The sequence below is a fragment of the Dipteris shenzhenensis genome, chromosome 26 (assembly GCF_047967505.1).
Source record: "Dipteris shenzhenensis isolate YYH24624 ecotype China chromosome 26, Dip_SZ_1.0, whole genome shotgun sequence".
In the NCBI taxonomy this organism is placed as follows: domain Eukaryota; kingdom Viridiplantae; phylum Streptophyta; class Polypodiopsida; order Gleicheniales; family Dipteridaceae; genus Dipteris; species Dipteris shenzhenensis.
Genome location: NC_141621.1, coordinates 46997591 through 47018632, shown reverse-complemented (window position 1 = coordinate 47018632; position 21042 = coordinate 46997591). Strand labels below are relative to the sequence as shown.

General features: G+C 44.3%; 1 protein-coding gene across 1 annotated transcript in view; it reads right to left on the bottom strand.

Moving 5' to 3' along the window:
• The window catches only part of LOC147885179 (Nitrilase/cyanide hydratase and apolipoprotein N-acyltransferase family protein), a 93003-nt gene that overhangs the window by 24911 nt on the left and 47050 nt on the right, over positions 1-21042 (bottom strand). Inside the window, exon 7 of the mRNA XM_087397653.1 lies at positions 4534-4636. Within this exon, the coding sequence (XP_087253779.1) occupies positions 4534-4636 (103 nt within the window). The remainder of the gene's footprint in view (positions 1-4533; positions 4637-21042) is intronic.

The window sequence follows — 21042 nt, the reverse complement described above, 5'->3', positions numbered from 1 at the left end:
AGCCATGAAATAGGCACAAACATTGAGTTTAACCTATCCTGAAAAGGGCCGGTGCACCCACATAGAAGCCCTCACTTACTATGAGATGCACATAACTTTAACACCCTATACCTAAATATCTAAACTACCTTATTTATGAGGATGCACTACATGGTTTACAATTACAGACAGTACATGCACTCCAACTGCCTCATGGTCACGTTTTCGTTGCGCAAGCTTATGCTGATGCTCTTTCTTTTTTCCCAAAACACTCAGCGTGATCTCCAAACACTTATGCAAGCTCTTTATCTTGGTGCAGGCCTATTTATAAACTTCATACATGGAAGGATGCAAACTAGCATTGTATTCTATGACTTGCACATATTATTCCACCCACTTAAATAGTCAGACATTTGGGTTATCTATTGGGATGGATGTATCACACAAAGATGCCATAGAATGGATTATGCAAAAGGTACCGGCAAAGATAGAGTATTTGAAATTTCCTGCATGGCCTCTTCATGCTTGACTTAGAATCGTCCCATCAATTCTTGGGTCATACATACAGTTTTTCCTGCCTCTCTGGATATGGTCAAAAAAACATATTGACAGTTCTATATTCAAGACCATGAATGAATTGTGGCGGACAAGCTGTCACAAAAAAGCATTGAAAGTCTTACGATATGAGTGACTCTGCTCACCAAAAATGCATGGCTGACTGAACGTCCTTAACATCCACTGTCATGTACTGGCGGGAAAAGCCACACTGATGCATATTTTCTTGGGTCAGGATCAGCCTTAGGCACTTAAGGTAGCGGCTTTATTGACTAAATTTAGAGTATGCTCTTTTGGAAAATGGAACTTGCATTATTGGGGTATACTCTTTGGTATGTTCAAGGAAAGATTCCAGAATGTCCTCGCACAAGTAGGTCAATTGCTGATTGGAAAGAAGTGCTGCGATATCTGCAATGGTCTGGGAGGCCTCTACAGTTTGGGACTTCATTGAGGCATGAGAACGTACACTGGACTAAAGTATTTGCTACGCCGCTGGCTATTGCTTCTCCTAGAAGAGCCTATTTTTTATCCACAAAAGGCATACATACAGTTCAGGATGTAATATCCTCTGAGGAACCGATTGTCACATTCCCTCAAGCTCAAAGAAGATGGGGTTTGGGCATGCATTACAGACCTGTTTGGCAGCAAAATAATAAGACTAATGCAGCCCTTTCCAAATATACTGCAGGACCCCCAACAGGATAGATTGAGAGATTGGATATTCGGCAGGAGGAGCCCTATGCTTATCTATAAGTCCCTTATCTCAAATCACATCAGCACAAATATAAAGATTAATTATCCATCCCCCATGGTTCTCAGAGCATGCTAATAGTTCTTGGCAAATAACAGGTTGATAAAATTAGAAGTGGAAATGCAATCAATATGGAATGTACGCTACCACTCGAACAGAGAGTATTCCTATAGAAATGCATTGCTGGAATTCTATAAGGACCTTTTGGCAAAAAGAAGCAAATGGTACATGTGTTAGGTATTCATGCTTATACATGAGACTGTATGCATCTGCGCATTCCATAGATACTAAGGCCTCCTTGGCCCGATTGGAGAGACAGTGCTTCTACTCGCACTTTCAGGACCCCCAAATTCTCCTTTTCGACTCCTTGGTCCAACCTGCGGCCATGTATGGTAGCACTTGTTGGGGACCAGACCTATCTGACACAAAGTGGACTCGAGTGGAGGGATTACAGGTTCTCCTACTCTCACGGATGATACGCAGCAAGCCATCTGTCCCTCATCAGACCATTCAGGCTGAGTTCGGGGCCCCACTGCAGTTAGATGTGGCATTCCAGACTATCACTTACCTCTACCGCGTGTGCACGTATGGCTCATGTACCCCAGGGCGACACAGGCTCTTGCAACGATTATCAAGATGTGTCGCTGCTCGATTCCCTGGTATGCTTTTCTCCAGAAACTTTTGGATCTTTGGGAGATACAACCATTAATTGGATGATAAGGCTTCTTTGTTCACATGGACACACTACTGCGCTCTCTGGACCATATGAAGTACAAGCGATTGCCTTGGATTCCAGAAAGCAATGACTGACAAGTATAACTTCTTCCATCAATCTTTATATGATTGTCTACAGCTTCAACAGCCAGACCAGTCCAATCTGGATTTGTTTTTCCGATATTTTTAGTTGCCAACCACATGACAAGTACCCTCACTTTGCGGGTGCTTCTTTCTGTACAGTGAAGTAATAAAAATAATCATTTTACAAAAAAAAGTACATGCATTGGGGCCTTTGTCTAAAAACTAGAGCCTAGAAGCTTAAAGCCACTAGCTTGAAACGGTGGCAGAGGAGTGAAAAGCAGCAAAGGTTGTGGTAGAGCAACAAAATTGCTAGAGCTGTACAATAGTGACTTAGCTCTAGTACACATTGAAGAATGATACAAATCCATAATCTGCACTGGTATTTGGCTGCAAGGGTCGGCCACCATTGGAAGAGCAAAGAGCCCAAAAAAGTACACAAACTCACAGTAGACGCAACCCGCCTAGTAGTTTACTAGGGCAAATACTAGCACATTTTTATTCCCTCATTTATTTTCTCCCACAATGACCAATTAACCTATGCTTTTGGTTAGGCTAATTTTTTTGATGCATAGGTTAATCTCTTTTACCTATGGCAAAATCCATTTATTTAAAACTCAACATTAGTTTGCTCTCATGTGGGGATAGGGGGTACACTTTAATACTTTAAACGAGAAACTCCCTCCATAGGGGAATTAATTCACATACATGAACCCTACCACCAACATATCAAGCATAATCTTCACCTTCAAGGAATTTAAAAAAGAACTGCCATGTGAGGGGATTTCCCAACTCACACATGGTACTTTCCTTCATTAACATCCCCCTCCAGCCCCCTCCCCCCCTTCGTATTCATTATTATCCCCCCCCCAAACCCTTTTTCCCCTTCCCACAACCTTATGTTAATGGCCCTCCTTGTCACCCTCTCCCCCGTAACCCTCATCATTACTTCCCTCTCCTGCCCCTTAGTTTAATGAAGCCTCTCGTCTTTCCTTATCACTCACTCTCGCGTCTTCATACCCTCAAAAACTCAATGTGATTTGATTTTTTTATTCTAAATGCCACATGGACACTGAGGTGGCAAGTTTGAGGACATGAATATAGTGATGTGGCATCTTTGTCACTTGTGACCTAAAGCTGCTGTGGACATGGAGAGCCTTGCTTCAGAGTACAGTTGGTGACATGGCTGATTGCCACATGTATGCAAATGCAGCTTGTTGTTGCCATGTGTCACCTCTAACATGTTGATGTGGCAATATTTATGACATGTATGTGCTTGGCTTGATGATGTGTCATCAATTGACACATGTCAATAAATCGTTGTTTTTGTGAAATTTTGTGAAGATTGGCAGTCGCATAATTCTTTATAATCATGACTGATTATCTCCTTCACTTGAGTCTGCAATTGTGACCTTCTCACACCACTCAAGGTACCTAAGGTTGCAATGATTACTCTCCTCTCAAAAACTCACCAGTCGATAATCACAACAAAATCCTCAATTGCATTGTAGCTTCTAGAAAATTGTAAGCTTCTCACATGTACTTCAAAATAAAAACTCCCCTCAAATCTCTCAAGAGCCCTCTGAGAACTTAATGCACTCACTTGCACTCACAACCCTTACATAATTTAAAAGAGACCTTTTATACTCACAAAGTCTCAAATTTCAAATTAAGCCACCTCCTGGACAAAGTTAGATACCTTATGTCTTTTTGCAACATACAGTTTAATGCCACCCAAAGGTGCATGTCAATTACTAAGACCGATTTTCCTGGCATCAATCGGAAAGCAATTTTACTTGTCAAAGCACCTTCAGTTACGCCTCTCAAATTCCAAATGCAACCATGTCTAATGTGCTTGCAACAAAATGATAGGCAACACAAAACTGTGCAACTCAGCAATAAAGTAAATGTTTCTTGGGTTCTCGTAGAAGGTTTTCTTCTTTCAACACAATTGAAAGCTTGAACAATTAAACATGTAACCCCCCCCCAAAAAAAAAAAACACGTACAAATTTTTGCTTTGACATACATAGCGGTTTGTCAAGCAGCCTCCTTGAAGATAGAAAGGACATAGTTTGTATATGTCAATTGAACCAATAATTGGCATGGGAGAAGTTCTGTTCTATTGCTTTTATAAGCGTGCACTTAGGGAGCTACATCTACACTTGGATTTGTATTTGGAATCCAGATAGAGCAAAAACTGTTAACAGTCAGTGTCCTGTCAGTACTTCTCTCAATTTTGGACTCGCACCAGAAACTTGAGCTTTGACTTCTCTGACCCAGATGTACACATCCATATTGTTTTGCATGATCTTTTGACTGTCTTTAAGAGACAATCACATAATAACCAGGTGTAAAACAGCATTTGAAAGTTCAAGATTAGAAGTCTAAGAATACTTAACCAAAAAAATGGGAAATACAGTTTCAGGGCAAAAGTTAATGGGGGTAGAAAGACCTGGACAGCGACCAATTATAGTACCCCATGGATCAATAATCAAAGCATCTCCATAACTCTCCCTCTTCTCATTATGCTTTCCAGTCTGTGCTGCAGCAATGACCTGCATAACATCATGTACCCAATGTAGATTTCACGGAATATGGCGTATACTTCAGAAATCAATGCAATATATATTCATGATCTTAATATCATGGATAGCAATTTTTCCTGACGAACAATATATATATATAAAGGATAGCATTCCTATTCAAAATTGAATTCAAAGCACTTTGAAAAACTAATGCCCAAGAAAAAAAAATATTGGAAAAGAAAGAGAGGCTGAGTTTATGAGGCAAAAGCAAAGCATTGAGATAGGTTGTATCCTCTAAAAGCTCTTCAAAATGATACCGACACTGCTTTGCTTTTAAAGAGTAAAAATAATGCCCTCCTCCCACGAACAATTAAGAACAATGCTGATCACTCAAATGAGGCAGGCAGCAAGAAAATATAATGATACTTACGATAGATGCCGCCATCCCAGATTCCTGCAGGGAGGGTCTAACATAGTGCCTCATCCCCCCTGTGGTGGTATGGGCAGTTCTCCAAGATGGGGTTGACCTTAAGGACCCATATATTCACAGAGCCCTTGGCACCTTCCCAGGACAAGGGTGCCCTTGAGGATCCAGTATATTTACAGAGCCTTGGCGCCTTCCCCCTTGGTCCTGTGGGGTTTCTACAGCTAGAGACAGAAGCTGGATGTGGTCCTTGAGGTGCTAGAGTGGCAGCAGATCAAAGTAGTGGGGTGTTTAGGCAAGATTTGACCCAGCATCAATCACTGTGGGGCAAGATTGGTCGTGCTGGCGACTTTGGCTATGGGAGGGCCGCCCATACTTGAAGTGCTATAAAATAAAATGCAACAGTTAGTCCTCTAAAGGAAAATATCCACCAACCCTTCCGAAGTCCAGTTATCTTGGCTTGAGCATAATATTTTATCCACGAAACAAGGATCGTCGGATGGCTGAGATGGTGATCTCAGAATGCGACGTGGAGATGGAGGAAAGTTTCAGTGCAAAACAGGTGTAGATTCAGCTAGCGGGATCTTCCAAGAGGTCGGTCCCTATTTTGTTTTATGTGCATCTATTGCTAAGTTAGTTAACAGTACACCTAATAAATATCCTATCAAAGCCCGCAGCAACGGGGTATACCGCCTTTAGCGATACGGAGTTGATTAATATGAAGGGGCAAGTGGCCAATCATGACGTCATTGTGTTGTTTAACTCAGCGTCAACGCACAATGTAATTAACTCCAAGCTCGTAAAAAGACTGAAATTAAAGACTAGCCCATCTAACTATGCACATACGGTCACGATGGCAAATGGAAGTTCAACTGAAGTATGGGACCAAGGGGTTACCTAGTTGGAACTTCGAATTCGGGACTATGCGGAGAAGCTGGATTTTGAAATGTCTAGGCTTGCTCACGCAGATATAGCCCTAGGTAAGGCTTGGCATTCTAAGAAGAATCCAGCCATAGATTGGAAAAAGCACATTTATCACTTCAAGATGAACGATGTGTTGTATGTTTTACGAGGTGAAAAGAATTCACCTCAAAGACCGTTAGTTTCGGTTGTGGAAGTTTGAAAAAATCAAGAAAGAGTTTTTGTTTCTTTGTATAGCATCGGTAGAGCCAATTGATGGTCCATCGGCTAGCACTGATGTTACCTAATAAGGGGAGATGGCCAAGTTGGCTGATCAGATAGTTGAGGAGTTCTCTGACTGTTTTAGGGATGAGCTGCCTCATGGGTTACTTCCAGATCGGAATGTTCAGCATAAGATTGAACTTATCCCAAGAGCAGAACCTGTAAATAGGCCTCCCTATAGATTAAGTTTTACTGAAGAAGAGAAGGTGCGAAGGCAACTCGAGGAATACCTCAAGCTGGGGCAGAGTCAGCCCACTTTCTCACCTTTTGCTTCACCAGTGATATTGGAAAAAAAGAAAGACGATACTTTTCGCCTCTGTATAGATTACCGAGCGTTGAATAATATCATTATTAAGCATAGGTATCCAATGGCTTGGATCGATGACTTGCTAGATGCATTACATGGAGCCATAATTTTCAGCAAAATAGATCTTAAGTGTGGCTACCATCAGATCCGCATTAGAGCCAAGGATGTACATAAAACCACTTCTAGGAGCAACTTTGGACAATATGAGTTTTTGGTAATGCCGTTTGGACTTACCAATGCTCCAGCTACATAGCTCATGCTTATTAACGATTTAATACACCCGTATATAGGAAAGTTTGTAGTACATTTTATTGATGTCCAGAATAGTGAGGTTTGCAACAGAAGTGACAACTTTAGGGCAAAAACGTGAAGAGTCGCAGGCAGGCCCATCCACCTTCCACTCAGGAAGCACAATGAAGCAAGAGAAGGAAAAAGGGGTAAAGCCTAGTAGTGCCCAAGAAAAAGGGAAATGGGTGATGGGAGAGTCACCACAGGAAATATTGACTGAGAATCCAGAGGCACCTCCTCTCCCTCGCGTGAGCTTCGACCCTCGGCCAGAAGCTCGACGGATGAAGGCACAAAAGGTTGCTGCTACTGTCCAGCCCTATTCTTTGATGGATGACTTGATGGATTTTAGGCCCAATATCACCTTACGACAACTCTGTCAATTGTCTCCACATATCAAGCATCAGACTATTGCATTTGTGAATCGCATGCCAGGAGGGCGCCAAAGGGGATCTGTTCAGGGCGGACCCACACCAGAGACAGTAACCGTTCAAGATGGAGTAACACTAGACAATTGCTCAGCCTATGCTGCCCTCACATGTGAACAAAGTCCCAAGCTCGTAGTGGAGATCAATGGGGTTATATCTAAAATGTACGATATCCTTCTTTTAAGCAAAAGTATTGCTAAACATCGTGAACACTTAAGAATAGTGTTCACTTCTTTGAGGAAAGCCAGCCTGTATGTGAATAAAAAGAAAATTGTGCTAGGCATGGTTAAAACTTGAATATTTAGGATTCATTATTACTCCTGAGGAGGTGGAAATGGATCCAAAGAAAGTGGCTACGATACTGACTTGGCCAATCCCTCACAGTTTGACCACTTTGCGATCATTCTTGGGATTTGTCCAATTCTATCGGGGAGGAGGCGCATCAAAGGATATTCCGAGATGGTATCGCCATTGATTGATCTGACCTCAAATAAAGTACGTTTTATATGAAGACAGAAACAACAAGAAAGTTTTAACGCCATAAAACAAGTTGTGGGCTCAGGACCAGTGTTAAAAATAGTTGATCCCCAGAAACTGTTTTTCATAGAAACCAATGCAAGTGGCATTGCGGTAGGAGCGATTCTCCAAGAGGGAAGGCCAGTAGCCTTTGATAAAGCAAGAAGTTTTCTCATTCTCTACAAAATTGGCCAACTCATGAATTAGAGTTGTATGCCATTGTCCATGCTTTGAAAACATGGAGACATTATTTGTATGCCTCATAGTTCTATGTAGATGTAGATCATGATACTCTGAAACATTTCTGTAAACAACCTAACTTGAGAGGCCGCCAAGCTAGGTGGGCTGAACTCATGCAGAAATTCAACATGACGATTTGGCACGGAAGAGGGAAGGAAAATAAAGTTGCTGATGTGTTGTCACGCATAATGCATACTATGAGTTTCACGGTATTGGAGAGTGCTCTAATGGCCAAGATTAGGGAAACTCAAAAGGTGGACGAGTTTGTTGTAGAAAAGTAGTAGGGGCAGATTTAGAGGAAGGGGGTTAGAATAGCAGAAGGGAAAGAGAGAGAGGGGAAGAAGGGAGAGGAAGAGAGAGAAAAGGAGTGAGGCGAAGAGAGATAGAGAGAGATTGGGAGAGGCAGCACGTAGGAGGAAGCAGGTGGGAGTAGATAGGATTAGATGTCACATCAAAAGGGTACACAAATAGAGGTGGATGGGGACTTGTTTAGTCTCTCCACATTTCCCACTTAAGAGGCCTCTAAAGGTCCTCTAAATTGCCCTTTTTTCCCTTCATTACAGCCATCTCTTCCCATAGAAATTTGCCCTCAAAATTTCACAACTAGCTATCCAAAAAGAGTGCAACAAACAGCAACTACTAATCAGCCCAGTAGGAGATAAGGGTGATCCTTGAAAATGCCTTCTGGCTGCCATGAATTTTCATCCTCAGGGAGTCTCCGCCACTTGATAAGATACTCTATGTAGACCTTGTTGCAGAGTACATGATCTCTGAAACCCACGATGCGCTCTGGAACATAGTGGATGTAGCCCTCCTCATCCATAGGTGGCAACTCGGGAAGAACATGGACATGATGTCCTACATGTGGTTTCCGCAAAGACACATGGAAAACATAAGCAATTCCTAAGTCACCTAAGACACTTGGGACTCTTAGTCTAAAGACTCGTAAGATAGCTAAGACCCCCTTGGTTAGTATAACTTAACCCCAATGAAAACTTAACTTAACCATGGTTACCTTACCTACTAACCTAACCCTCTAACTAAACCCTAGCCGACCCAACTAGCTAAACCTAACCTGATATAACCCAATCTACTAACCTGACATTTGTTATACTAACCTAACAATAACTAATTAGGACCTAAGGCCGACTGCAGGCGGTGGCAACAACAGGGGCACTGGTAGTGATGGCGCGCGACGATGCACGGGGTCAGTCGAAGAATCACAACATGCAATCTTGTGGCGGCCAGAGGCGAAAAGCGATGCCAACAAGCTGCTCAACAGCCTATATGTGGATGGGTTGTCAACCGAGTGGAGTGGTCCTTTGAATGACAACAGCCAGGCGGAGCAGTCCTTTGATACATGCTTTCCTTAGATGGCGAGCAAGCGAGAATCGTCAACAGGAATCATCCTTCGTAGGACTATTTGTCATTCGTAGCCAAGTGCCATGGAAATCAAAGTTGCAATTTGACCATCAAATCCTTCTCCCAAGCAATGCAAAATTTTTGGTAAAAGGTGGCATTGAGTGTCTGGTCTCAAGCGCTGAATTGAGGCTAGTGGCGTAGCTTCTACTGCTTGCAATTTGATGGTGAAGGGGAAGAACAAAGGTGCCAAGGTCGGAGCTCTGATACCAATGTAGAAAAGGGAGTAGGGGCAGATTTAGAGGAAGGGGATTAGAATAGCATAAGGGAGAGAGGGAGAGGGGAAGAAGGGAGAGGAAGAGAGAGAAAAGGAGCGAGGCGAAGAGAGAGAGAGAGAGAGAGAGAGAGAGACAACACGTAGGAGGAAGCAGGTGGGAGTAGATAGGATTAGATGTCACATCAAAAGGGTATATAAATAGGAGTAAATGGGAACTTAAAAAGTCCCTCCACATTTCCCACCTAAGAGGCCTCTAAAGGTCCTCTAAATTGCCCCTTTTTCTCCTTCATTACATTTGTGCAAAGCCTTTTGCCTAAGGCTTATGTGGTTAAACCCGAGGAAAAGGATGACCTGGCATCCAAAAAAGGCCAAACTTATGCGAGATATATCATAGTGGATGGTATGCTGAAACGAAATAGCAAGATAGTAGTACCTAACAAGAATGATCTCAAGCAGAGAGTCATTCAATAGTGCCATGATAGCCCGTGTGCAGGACATCTAGGAGTCGAGAAAACATATGATCTCGTGAAACGATATTTCTTTTGGCGAAAAATGAAAAGGAATATTCATGAATATGTGACATGTTTTTCGTGTCAAGTGAGTAAGGCAAAGCGGGTGAAGCTACCTAGACTTTTACAGCCCTTGGAAATACCACTAGGTAGGTAAGAGAGCACTTCTATGGATTCTATTGTAGGTCTGCCTACGACACAAGGTGGATATGATTCTATCCTTGTGGTGGTTGATCGTCTTACCAAGATGGCTCACTTCATTCCAACATGAGAGCCTGTTAGTGCCCCGCAAGTGGCGGATTTGTTTATTAAACATATATTACATCTGCATGGATTACCCAAATCCATAGTGTCAGAGAGAGACGTCAAATTTACCAGTCATTTTTGTACTACGGTGTTTGAAGCACTAAGGACTGAGTTGGGAATGAAAACTGCTGCAATTTTTCATTTAATATGAACAATGCTTTCATTGATTTCTTTGATTACATTTAAAAATTAGATAAGATGACATGCAAATTTGTATTTCATAAAATTTACAAGCAAATTTGCATATACAAAATAAGCATCATACATGCATCACAGCTGTTGTGATGCTTCGAGTGGAGGTTGTGATGCTCTTGGTGTACACTGAGTCTCTACTTCTTGTGCAGGATGTAGTGCTTTTGGAGTAGACTGGGACTCTTCTTCCTTTGCACGCTCTAATGCTACTTTAGTTGCATGTTGTTTTCCAATGGTAGCAATTAAGTCTCGAACGGTTTCAGCCCTAAACAATTGTAGATCCTCCTCTAAATATTTGAGCTATGAAGGTTCTTTTGATGAGACCTATGGCTTCAATAAGAATATTTCATTGAAGATCAACATGCAGTTATAGGAAACTCTCCACCCACAGCTATGCCAGTCCTCCTGCTCCACTACTAAACGCCTTTGAGCGATTGGCTGGGAGAATTAACTAAGTGTCATCGCCTGTGATGTGTAAGGAGAAATCGTTGTACATACCATTTGGTAGCTGGTTACGTTGTTCGTCTCATCTTGATTTTTTAGATAACTATTTTATTGCTAGATATTGATCTAGATGAGGCAACGATCCGGAGTATACATAGACAAGCAATCCCACCCAGATCTTATGGGCACACCATCTTGGACATGGGCTGGATACATGACCTTGTCACTTACAATGGTCTAGACTAATGCCTTCCTTGAGTGGATTCACTTACTTTCCACGTTTGGGGGGCTCCAGCATAGTTGAATATCTCATGGGATCCCTTGCCTTTGCCCCACATATCACTGACTTCTCTATCTCTTCTCCACCACCAGGAGCTGGCCACACCTATCTTTTCTTTAATATATCCATCTCCCACCACACAACGCACATCATGACACCATCCACACACACTACGTATCAAGGCAGGCGCTTTGATCACAGCCTCTCCCCTGAATACGCAGCACATCTTTCCACCTTACTCGTAGACCTCGAGGACATTCTACTCCTCGAAGATTGAGACGCTTTGATTCATTCTCTTTCTATGAGTAGTCTTGGAGCTCTCGCTCCCTCTTGTATGTATGAAACCTCTTCTTCTCCCTTGTGTTTGTAGTATTTTGAGTCGCATTTGAGTGGACTCTCACTCTATTGGTAATGAAGGTCACTTCAGGTTCTCTCTCTTGAGTGTCTCTCCCCTTTCTCCATTGCTCTCTCTTCTAAAGTGCTCAAAAGTGTTGTCTATTCGGCCGCTCATTGCACACACATGGTCCACCCATTTCTCAAGGCACAAAGGGCATTCTTTACTCTCTCCTAGGTGACCTCTATCGGCTTTGGATCATTGATAAAGTCTAAGCATGGAGGGAGTATTCTCCTAAGTCGGCACTAGTAGGAGTGTGTGGTTTTCATGCCGCTCCCTTCATGAGGCGGCCTTGGACATTTTTACACACACCGCCCATTCACTCACCCAATGCCCCCTGGCTCAAACCCCTGCAATATTCAATACGATGACGAGTATAAGGCTCTATGCCATCAACTCAGATTCAAGACTGAATATCACCTTCCGAGCGAGGCAAAGACGATAAGCAAGCATCACCTTCCATTTGCCAGAAAGAGGAATCAATATATATTCTCTTTAGTGACAACTCCAAGGACTTTCGGCAGAAGTTTCATCCCTCTCCTCTTATAGACACCAGTCTTATGCACGCACACTACACAACATTTGTCATGTGCACGGATTGGTATCTGACGTGTACTAGGTACACAGAACTAGCTCAGGTTAGCCTGGGGAGGCTTAGAGCTAGGCAGGCTTGATTCTTGGGTTGAGTGGCAAGGGTACGAACTATTTATAGGTCTTCGCTATTTTTGGCGCCGGGGCCCGAGTCTATAAAAGAGACCCACGGGGTTCAGTTCTCAGGGTGCAGTTGGGAGCAAGTCTCGTTCCCAGGTGCTAGGTCTGATCCTGGATTGAGTCGCGGACGCGCGCCTGCATCTTAGCGTAGCCCAAGGCCCAGTGGCAGATCCAGGGCTTCACAGCGCCACCTGGTGGTATGGGACACCAGGCTGGTTTGGATCTGATTGGGAGTTCGTGCCAGTAGCTCAGCTCGTGGCTCGGAGGGGACATCTTCTGATTCAGGATCACATCCCGTAGATGTCACGGTTGGGTGGTGAGCAGCCTGCTCAGTTCTGATGTTGTGTGTGGTTGTTTTGCAGATCAGGGGTTTCAGGAGTGCTGGGACGTGTCAGTTGGTATCAGAGCTTAGGAAGGGGCGGAGTAGACGAGGCAGTAGAGGTTGGACAGCCTGTGTAATAGGCTGTCCACAGCCAGCGCAATAGGCTGTCCACAGCCTGCGCAACAGGCTGCGAACAGCCTGCGCCTAGGGCTGCGTGCAGCCTGCGCAGGAGGAGGGTGCTTTTTTCGAAAAAGCACCCCTCCAAAGCTGGAGGGGCTCGGCCTTTTTTGGAAGCCCAGCTTCCAAATAAGGCAGCCCTGCACCCTATATAGGTGGGGGCTGGGTGCTAGGCTACCACAAGCATCCTCGAGTTTCGAGCCCCTACCTTCGTCCGTACAGCCTGCGCCCTGTTTCGATCAGCTCCCCTGCATCAGTCCTTGCCTGCGTCAGCCCTGCACAGCTCCCGCAGCTTCTGTACCAGTCCGTACAGCTCCAGCGACAGCCGTACAGCCTGTACGGACTGTTCCGCCTGCTCCTATACCTGCTGCTACTCCGAACAGAGGCTGCGCCAGCACCTGCAGCCACCGTACGGCCTGCGTCAGCAGCCGTACAGGCCACGTCAGCAGTCCGCAGAGCTTCTACTGCAGCCTGCGCATCCGGTTTGCGGGTTCGGGGAGGCTCCAGGACTCGTGGTCTTCCAATTTGCCAGATTTCAGCATCTCCTTCCGTCAGCTTCATTCGGGACGGTTTTCTTCTGCTCCATCTTCCTCTGTGCTTCGTTTCAGTCAGTTATTTCTCTCCGTTTGTAATCAAATCAGATTTCAGCCATGTCTGATGCTCCAAATCCCGAGTTCACTATGGGAGAGCAGGACTTAGATTACACTCCAGTGGGAGAGGATGATCAGGGTCTCTATGACGACCTGATAACTAAGAAAGCCTTCAGTGAGTTTACGACTGCTCTTGAAGGTAAATTTGAGCAGGTCAATGCTAATCAATCGGGGTTGACACAGCAACTCCAAGGGATACAAGCAACTTTGACTCTTCTGGCTAGCACGGTTCAGGCACTCACGCATGTGGATGCCATGGCTTCCGTGCTAGGCCCGAATATCACTCCGGATCCCTTTCCAGGTGACCAAAAATCAAGAACAAAGGAGGTAGTTGACACTTGGTTGCACAAGTGGCAAGTACACTTCCAATTTCACCCCTATCCAGACGAGAAAAAGATTCAGCTTGCAGCAGGGTTTATGTCAGGTAAAGCCTTGCTTTGGTGGAAAGAACTCCAGCCTAAGCCTGATACTTGGACAGAATTTGAGAGTATCTTCAGGAAGGAGTTCCTGAAGAAGGAAGATGACTACGATATCGTCGGCAAGCTTAAGGCCCTCGATATGTCAAAATTGAATTTAACTTTTGAAGTTTATCTTCAAAGATTTAGGGATCTGCAAACCAGGGCCACTAAAATGGATCCTGTAACCTTGTTAGGTTTTTTCGTGGATGGTTTGCCAGACTCCTATAAGTTACAGATTAAGAATAACAAGTGCACAACATTGCAGGAGGCCATGACATATGCGCGCATATATGATGATACCATGGCTGGTACCAAGGCAACCACAGTTACCGAGACGAGCGGAAAGAACAAACGCAAGTTCTTTCAGCATGCAACTGGTATTGGGGAGACGAAGTCTACGGACAACGCCTCCAGGAAAAGCTTAACTCCTGCGAAGAATGGTAAGGCCCGTTTCCTTCGCACTCTCAGGCTCAAGAAAGAAGGCCGATGTTTCTATTGCGAGGAGCGGGGCCACACAAAGAATGAGTGTCCTAAGCGGAAGAACCAAAAGTTGGTGCTAGGACCGAAGCTCCAGGCGGGTCCACGTACCGCAGCCAAGGGAGCAAACCAAGTCACGATGACAGGTATTTCAGTAAATGTCATTACCTGTCCCCTTTCTTGTAATTGTACCTTTAATACTTCGTTGTTTGGTTCCCATGATCTTTTCCGAGTTTATGGAGAAGTTAGGGACCAACAAGTTCACATTCTCTTTGATCCGGGCAGCTCTCACAATTTTGTTAATTACAAATTTGTGCAGAAGATGGGGCTGTCCACAGTACCTAGCGACCACACCTACGAGGTGCAGCTTCCAGCTGGGAAGCAGTTTTGGGATCGCAAGGTTGAAGCGCTTCCCATTCGGATTCAAGCCTACACAGAAGCTCTCACATGTTATGTTATGCATCTAGAGCATGTAGACTTGCTGATCGGGATAGAGTGGTTTAAAACCCACAATATTCAGATCGGATGGACAGAGCATACGCTTTCTTTTGTAGATAAGGACACCCAATTTTGTATTCAGTGTGATAAGATTCCCCCTTCTCAGGGGCCTATTGTATCTGCGATGCAGCTTCGGAATATATTAAACACTTCTCATTATGATGTCTATCAGTGTGTTTTGATTCCACTTTCTTCATTTGTTGTTTCGGTAATTAACAAGAATGAATTAAGTGTGTTTGAACACCGAGAATTGAGAATGTTGTTAGATAATTTTAAAGACGTATTCCCAGCTCAACTGCCGGAAGGTTTACCTCCAGAACGGGCAGTAGATCATCGCATAGACTTAGTCCCAGGGGCTCAACCTATCAGTGTACCACCTTATAGGATGAGCCAGGTAGAGGAGGATAAGTTAGCTATCCAGCTTCAGGATTACCTGAATATGGGCTATATCCGCCCAAGTAAATCACCCTGGGGTGCACCTGTCCTCTTAAGAAAGAAGAAAGATTCTTCCTGGAGAATGTGTATAGATTATAAACGATTAAATAAAGTTACAATTAAGAACCGCTATCCTTTACCTCGTTCTGATGATTTGATAGACCGTTTGGCCGGAGCGAAGTATTTCACTAAGATTGATTTGCGTACGGGTTATCACCAAATCCGTATCTATGCTAAACACATAGATAGGACCGCATTCCGGACTAGGTATGGTCATTACGAGTTCCTCGTATTACCTTTTGGTTTGACCAATGCTCCTGCTACTTTTCAGCAGATGATGAACGATTTGTTCAGGGATTTTCTGGGCAAATTTGTAGTCGTGTTCTTAGATGACATCTTGGTATATAGTAAAACGCTTGAGGATCATATAGGACACCTCCGGGTTGTCTTACTTGTTCTAAGACAGCATAAGCTTTATGCCAAGATGAGTAAATGTGACTTCTTTATGAAGGAGATCATTTACTTAGGACACAAGATTTCTTCTGAAGGTATTAGCATTGATCTGGATCGTATCTAGAAGGTTTTAGAATGGCCTATCCCTCAGACTGTGAAACAACTTCGTTCTTTCCTAGGATTTACGGTATTTCTTCGGAAGTCAGTGCGTGATTATTCACATATCACGGCACCCTTGACCAACATATTGAAAGGTCGTGGACGCAGGTCTACTCAGCCGATCCCTTGGAATGATGCAATGAACAAGGCTTTTGAAACCTTGAAGTTATCTATCAAGGAAGCACCCGTTCTTGCATTACCCGATCCTACCCGGCCTTATGTTTTAGAGGCCGATGCGAGTGATTATGCGATTGGGGCAGCTCTATTCCAAGAGGGCAGACCTGTAGCTTTTGAGAGTAAGAAGCTAGACGACACTCAGTATTGTTGGCCCACACTTGAGAAGGAACTTTATGCGGTAGTGTATGCTCTCAAGGTTTGGAGACACTACTTGTATGGTTCAAAGTTCCTTGTATTGACTGATCACCAGTCAATTAAGTATGTGTGTGATGGATCAGAATTGAGAGGAAGGAAAGCTAGATGGGCAGAGCTAATGCAGGATTTTGATTTCGAAATACGTTATCGTAAGGGTTCGTTGAATAGTGTGGCGGATGCCTTAAGTCGAGTTAAGTTTGTAAATGCTTTGTCATTTACGGAAATATCCTCAGACCTATTTCAATCCTTGAGAGGGCTGTACGCAACTGATAGTCATTTCAGTTCTTATTGGCAGAGAGTCCAGGATGGGAGCTCCATGATTGACCAGGACTCAGGGATTGTGCCACCTAGGATACAGGCGGCAGGAGGTCAGTGGATGATTAGGAACGGCTTGCTGTTCCGAAATGAAAAGATTTGTGTGCCTGATGTTCTGGACCTTAAATCCACGATTCTCTGGGAGTGTCATGATGCTCCTAGTGCGGGACATCCAGGTATACATAGGACTCTGTCTCTTGTGAAGCATACCTTTTATTGGCCTAAGATGCGTGCATTTATAGAGAACTATGTAGTAGGTTGCCGGGTTTGTCAGGTTACTAAGGCTGAACGCCTTAGAAGCGCGGGCTTATTACAGCCATTACAGATTCCAGGTAATAAATGGGAAAGTATTTCCATGGATTTTATTACTGGTTTGCCTCGAACGCGCAAGGGTCATGACTCTATATGGGTCATAGTCGACCGTTTGACAAAAATGGCTAGATTCTTACCTACAAGAACAACTATTTCAGCTGTTCAGTTGGCTCACGAGTTTGTGGACCACTTGTTCAAGCTGTATGGTTTGCCATCTGACATAGTCAGTGACAGAGACAAAGTTTACAAGTAACTTCTGGACACTTGTATTTGAGAAGTTGGAAACTACTCTAAGTATGAGTTCCTCGGATCATGTACAATCTGATGGCAGTACAGAAAAGGTCAACCAGTTGGTTGAAGACATGCTTCGGGCATATGTATCTAAGAGACAGTCTTCATGGGAAGATTATCTACCTATGATTGAATTTGCTTACAACAGTGCAAAGCATTCTAGTACAGGTTACAGTCCTTTTATGCTTATGTACGGGTTTCAACCTAAGTCACCAGTTATGGTAGGATTAAAAGGGATTCAAAATGATGCTGCTAAGAACTTCTTGCAAGACATGCAGGAAATGTTGCAGTTTGCCAAGGAGTCTATTAGAAGAAATTCCTAAAGAATCCAAGAGCCTAAGTACTGGTTTGGTTCCGAAATTATCCCCCAGATACTGTGGTCCTTTCAAGGTCATTAAAAGAATTGGACCAGTTGCATATCGACTAGAATTGCCTCCTGATGTTAAAGTACATCCAGTCTTTCATGTCAGTAGACTGAAAGAAGTATTGGGTGCAGATGATCAACTTGTTTCTCCTCATGAGATTATAGAAGTTACAGATTTGACTTTTATTCCTCACGAACCTGAATCTATTCTTGAATTTCGTGAAAGACAGATTCGAAATCGTACTATCACGGAATACAAGATTAAGTGGAAGGATCATGTTGAGGAGGATGCAACATGGGAGACATTACAAAACCTCCAAAGAACATTTCCGGATTTCTTAGCGAACTCAGGAGTGAGTTCTTAGAGGAGGGGGAGTATGTCATGTGCACGGATTGGTATCTGACGTGTACTAGGTACACAGAACTAGCTCAGGTTAGCCTGGGGAGGCTTAGAGCTAGGCACGCTTGATTCTCGGGTTGAGTGGCAAGGGTACGAACTATTTATAGGTCTTCGCTATTTTTGGCGCCGGGGCCCGAGTCTATAAAAGAGGCCCAGGGGGTTCAGTTCTCAGGGTGCAGTTGGGAGCAAGTCTCGTTCCCAGGTGCTAGGTCTGATCCTGGATTGAGTCGCGGACGCGCGCCTGCATCTTAGCGTAGCCCAAGGCCCAGTGGCAGATCCAGGGCTTCACAGCGCCACCTGGTGGTATGGGACACCAGGCTGGTTTGGATCTGATTGGGAGTTCGTGCCAGTAGCTCAGCTCGTAGCTCGGAGGGGACATCTTTTGATTCGGGATCACATCCCGTAGATGTCACGGTTGGGTGGTGAGCAGCCTGCTCAGTTCTGATGTTGTGTGTGGTTGTTTTGCAGATCAGGGGTTTCAGGAGTGCTGGGACGTGTCAACATTCCCCACCAGCCACCACCTCACCTCTCATACTTATCCACCCCACCTCTTGCGCATATGTTCACCGATATCGACATCTAGCACGCAGCTCTACATAATGGCTGAGCCAAAGATCATGAGGGAGGCTGTACTAAATACACTGCATATGGACAAAGAGCCATCGCCCTGATCTTGGCAAAGCTTTTCGAAGAAGCAGTTTGCACCGGTTTCCCCCACACTTGGAACCTTTAACACCATCACTCCCATTCACAAGGAAGCAAATCCCATGAGCCCGAAAAACTATAGACCTCCGTGACCACCGGCTTACCTAGCATCTCCACCAAAATGAAAGCTAAGAAAGTAATCAACGTGCTAAGCAAGCTCTGTGCTTGGGATGCAAGCAGGGTGAGAGAGAGAGAGAGAGAGAGAGAGAGAGAGAGAGAGAGAGAGAGAGCAAAACCAAACCCAAATGCTATCTTTTTACTCTCCACACCAAGACTGTATGCACGAGCGGTACATACTCCCAGGCTGCAAATCCCCCCGGTGCCTTCTCTCTCTCCATCATAGAAACTCGTCAACCTCCAACTCTCTAGAACACTTCCTCTCCCCTTTTCAAACCAAGTCCTACACTTCTTAATCAAACGACTCTAGCCCCCCAAAGGCAACATGACCCCACACCAACCCATTTAGTTACATATCTCGAGCCCCAATGACCCGAGGATGTTGATCTAGAAAGTGATTGCACCTAGTGTAATAGCCAGGTTGGAAATTTTAGGAGGGAGGCTAGACTTGACAAACCGTCTCCATGTACGTGCATACCAACACCTCTAGTCATCCTTGGCTACCACTACCCCGAAGGAGAATAAAGCCAATCAAAAAGCCCACATCACCCTCTGGTGCAAGATCCATACTATCTAATGCAGTAGAGATATGTGATGACATGAAATGCTGCATTGAGCTATAGTGGAGATGCCCCATACTCAGACAAGGCTATCCAATGTGGGACTGAAGGATTACTGTGAATTAACCTTGAAAGCATGAGAACCTGAAGCTTCTCAACTCGAGCCCAATCCATCTCTGATAGATTTGGACCCTAACAAGGGCTGCCATACATACCTGCCGATCAGACCAAAGAGTCAAAGAGAAGAGGCTCGGTCCGAGGGCCCTGAAAGTGAGGATGAAAGCACTGTGACTTGAGTTTGGCCAAAGCGACGTAATCCCCCACTTAGTCGGGCCTGTAATGCTCGTCGCATCATAAAGATCAAGTTGGAGAAAACGACCCCTAGGTATGTGTAGGATACAACCACCTCCACCGGTAACCCATCCAGGGTGGTAAAGTGCTCTCTACATTGTTGCTTGGGACGTGTTAGTGATCTCATGACCTTGGTTTTACCAAGGTTGACCTTGCAAGTCATGTGTCTCACAGAAGGTATGAAGTGTCGCTGGAAACCCTCTGCTGAGGAAGATAGTAAGACGACAACATCTACGTATAGGAAAATCTGACACAAGGGTCCAGCTAGAGAGAAACCAGCCTCTCCTAGGGTCCCAATAAAGGTCTTAAGCTCATCTATGTTGAGACTGAATAGGGTTTTTAATAACATACAACCTTGTTTGATCCCAATGATGCTCATGATCTCCTCTGTCCACCCTGCACCTGTACGAACCCTGCCCGAACTCTCTCATAAACTGCCATGACTGCCCAAGTGATCTCTTGATCCTATCTCAGCTCCTATAGATGTCTAATGAGTCAGGCTCTAGGTATTGTGTCAAAAAACCACAAAGTAGCAATAGACCCTCTGTCTCCATGTCCTAGCCTCCTCAATGTCTTGCCTAAGTGTAAGTATATGATCCATGGTCCCATTATCTTCTTGGAAGCCTGCCTGTCCCATGGCTCTGAATCCCCAAAGCTCTGCAACCATGCCAACATTTGTGTCAAGTATTGACGCATAGACCTTGGACATGACATGTCCACAATTATTAGAGCGAACGTACTTTCTTATTTGGGGATGGATCAAGCTATCGTCTATGGATAATCAGATGTCTACTTGCACAGGTTCTTTGCCTTGGAATAGCCCGAAATGATTGTAATGCACTTTGCACCACACTAATCTGACTTCTATCAAAATCAGTTGTCAATGTGGATTCACACAGTCCACCGTGAGTGCCATGTGTTAAGGCATTAACAATCCGCGGGGTTATTATGGGGTTAGCGCAAATTCCAAGGGACATAAGTACCCGCAACCCTTCAGTTAGTGGTTGCAACCGTACACGTTGTATATCCACAGGACCAAGTGTCTCTTGATCATTATGTAGATCCACGTATTCAGATGATATAGTGTCTTTCATTTCTTATCTCGCATACTCTGTGTCACGTGTGCGTAAGTATGCACGTTTATCGTTCTGGCAAAGGAAAGACTG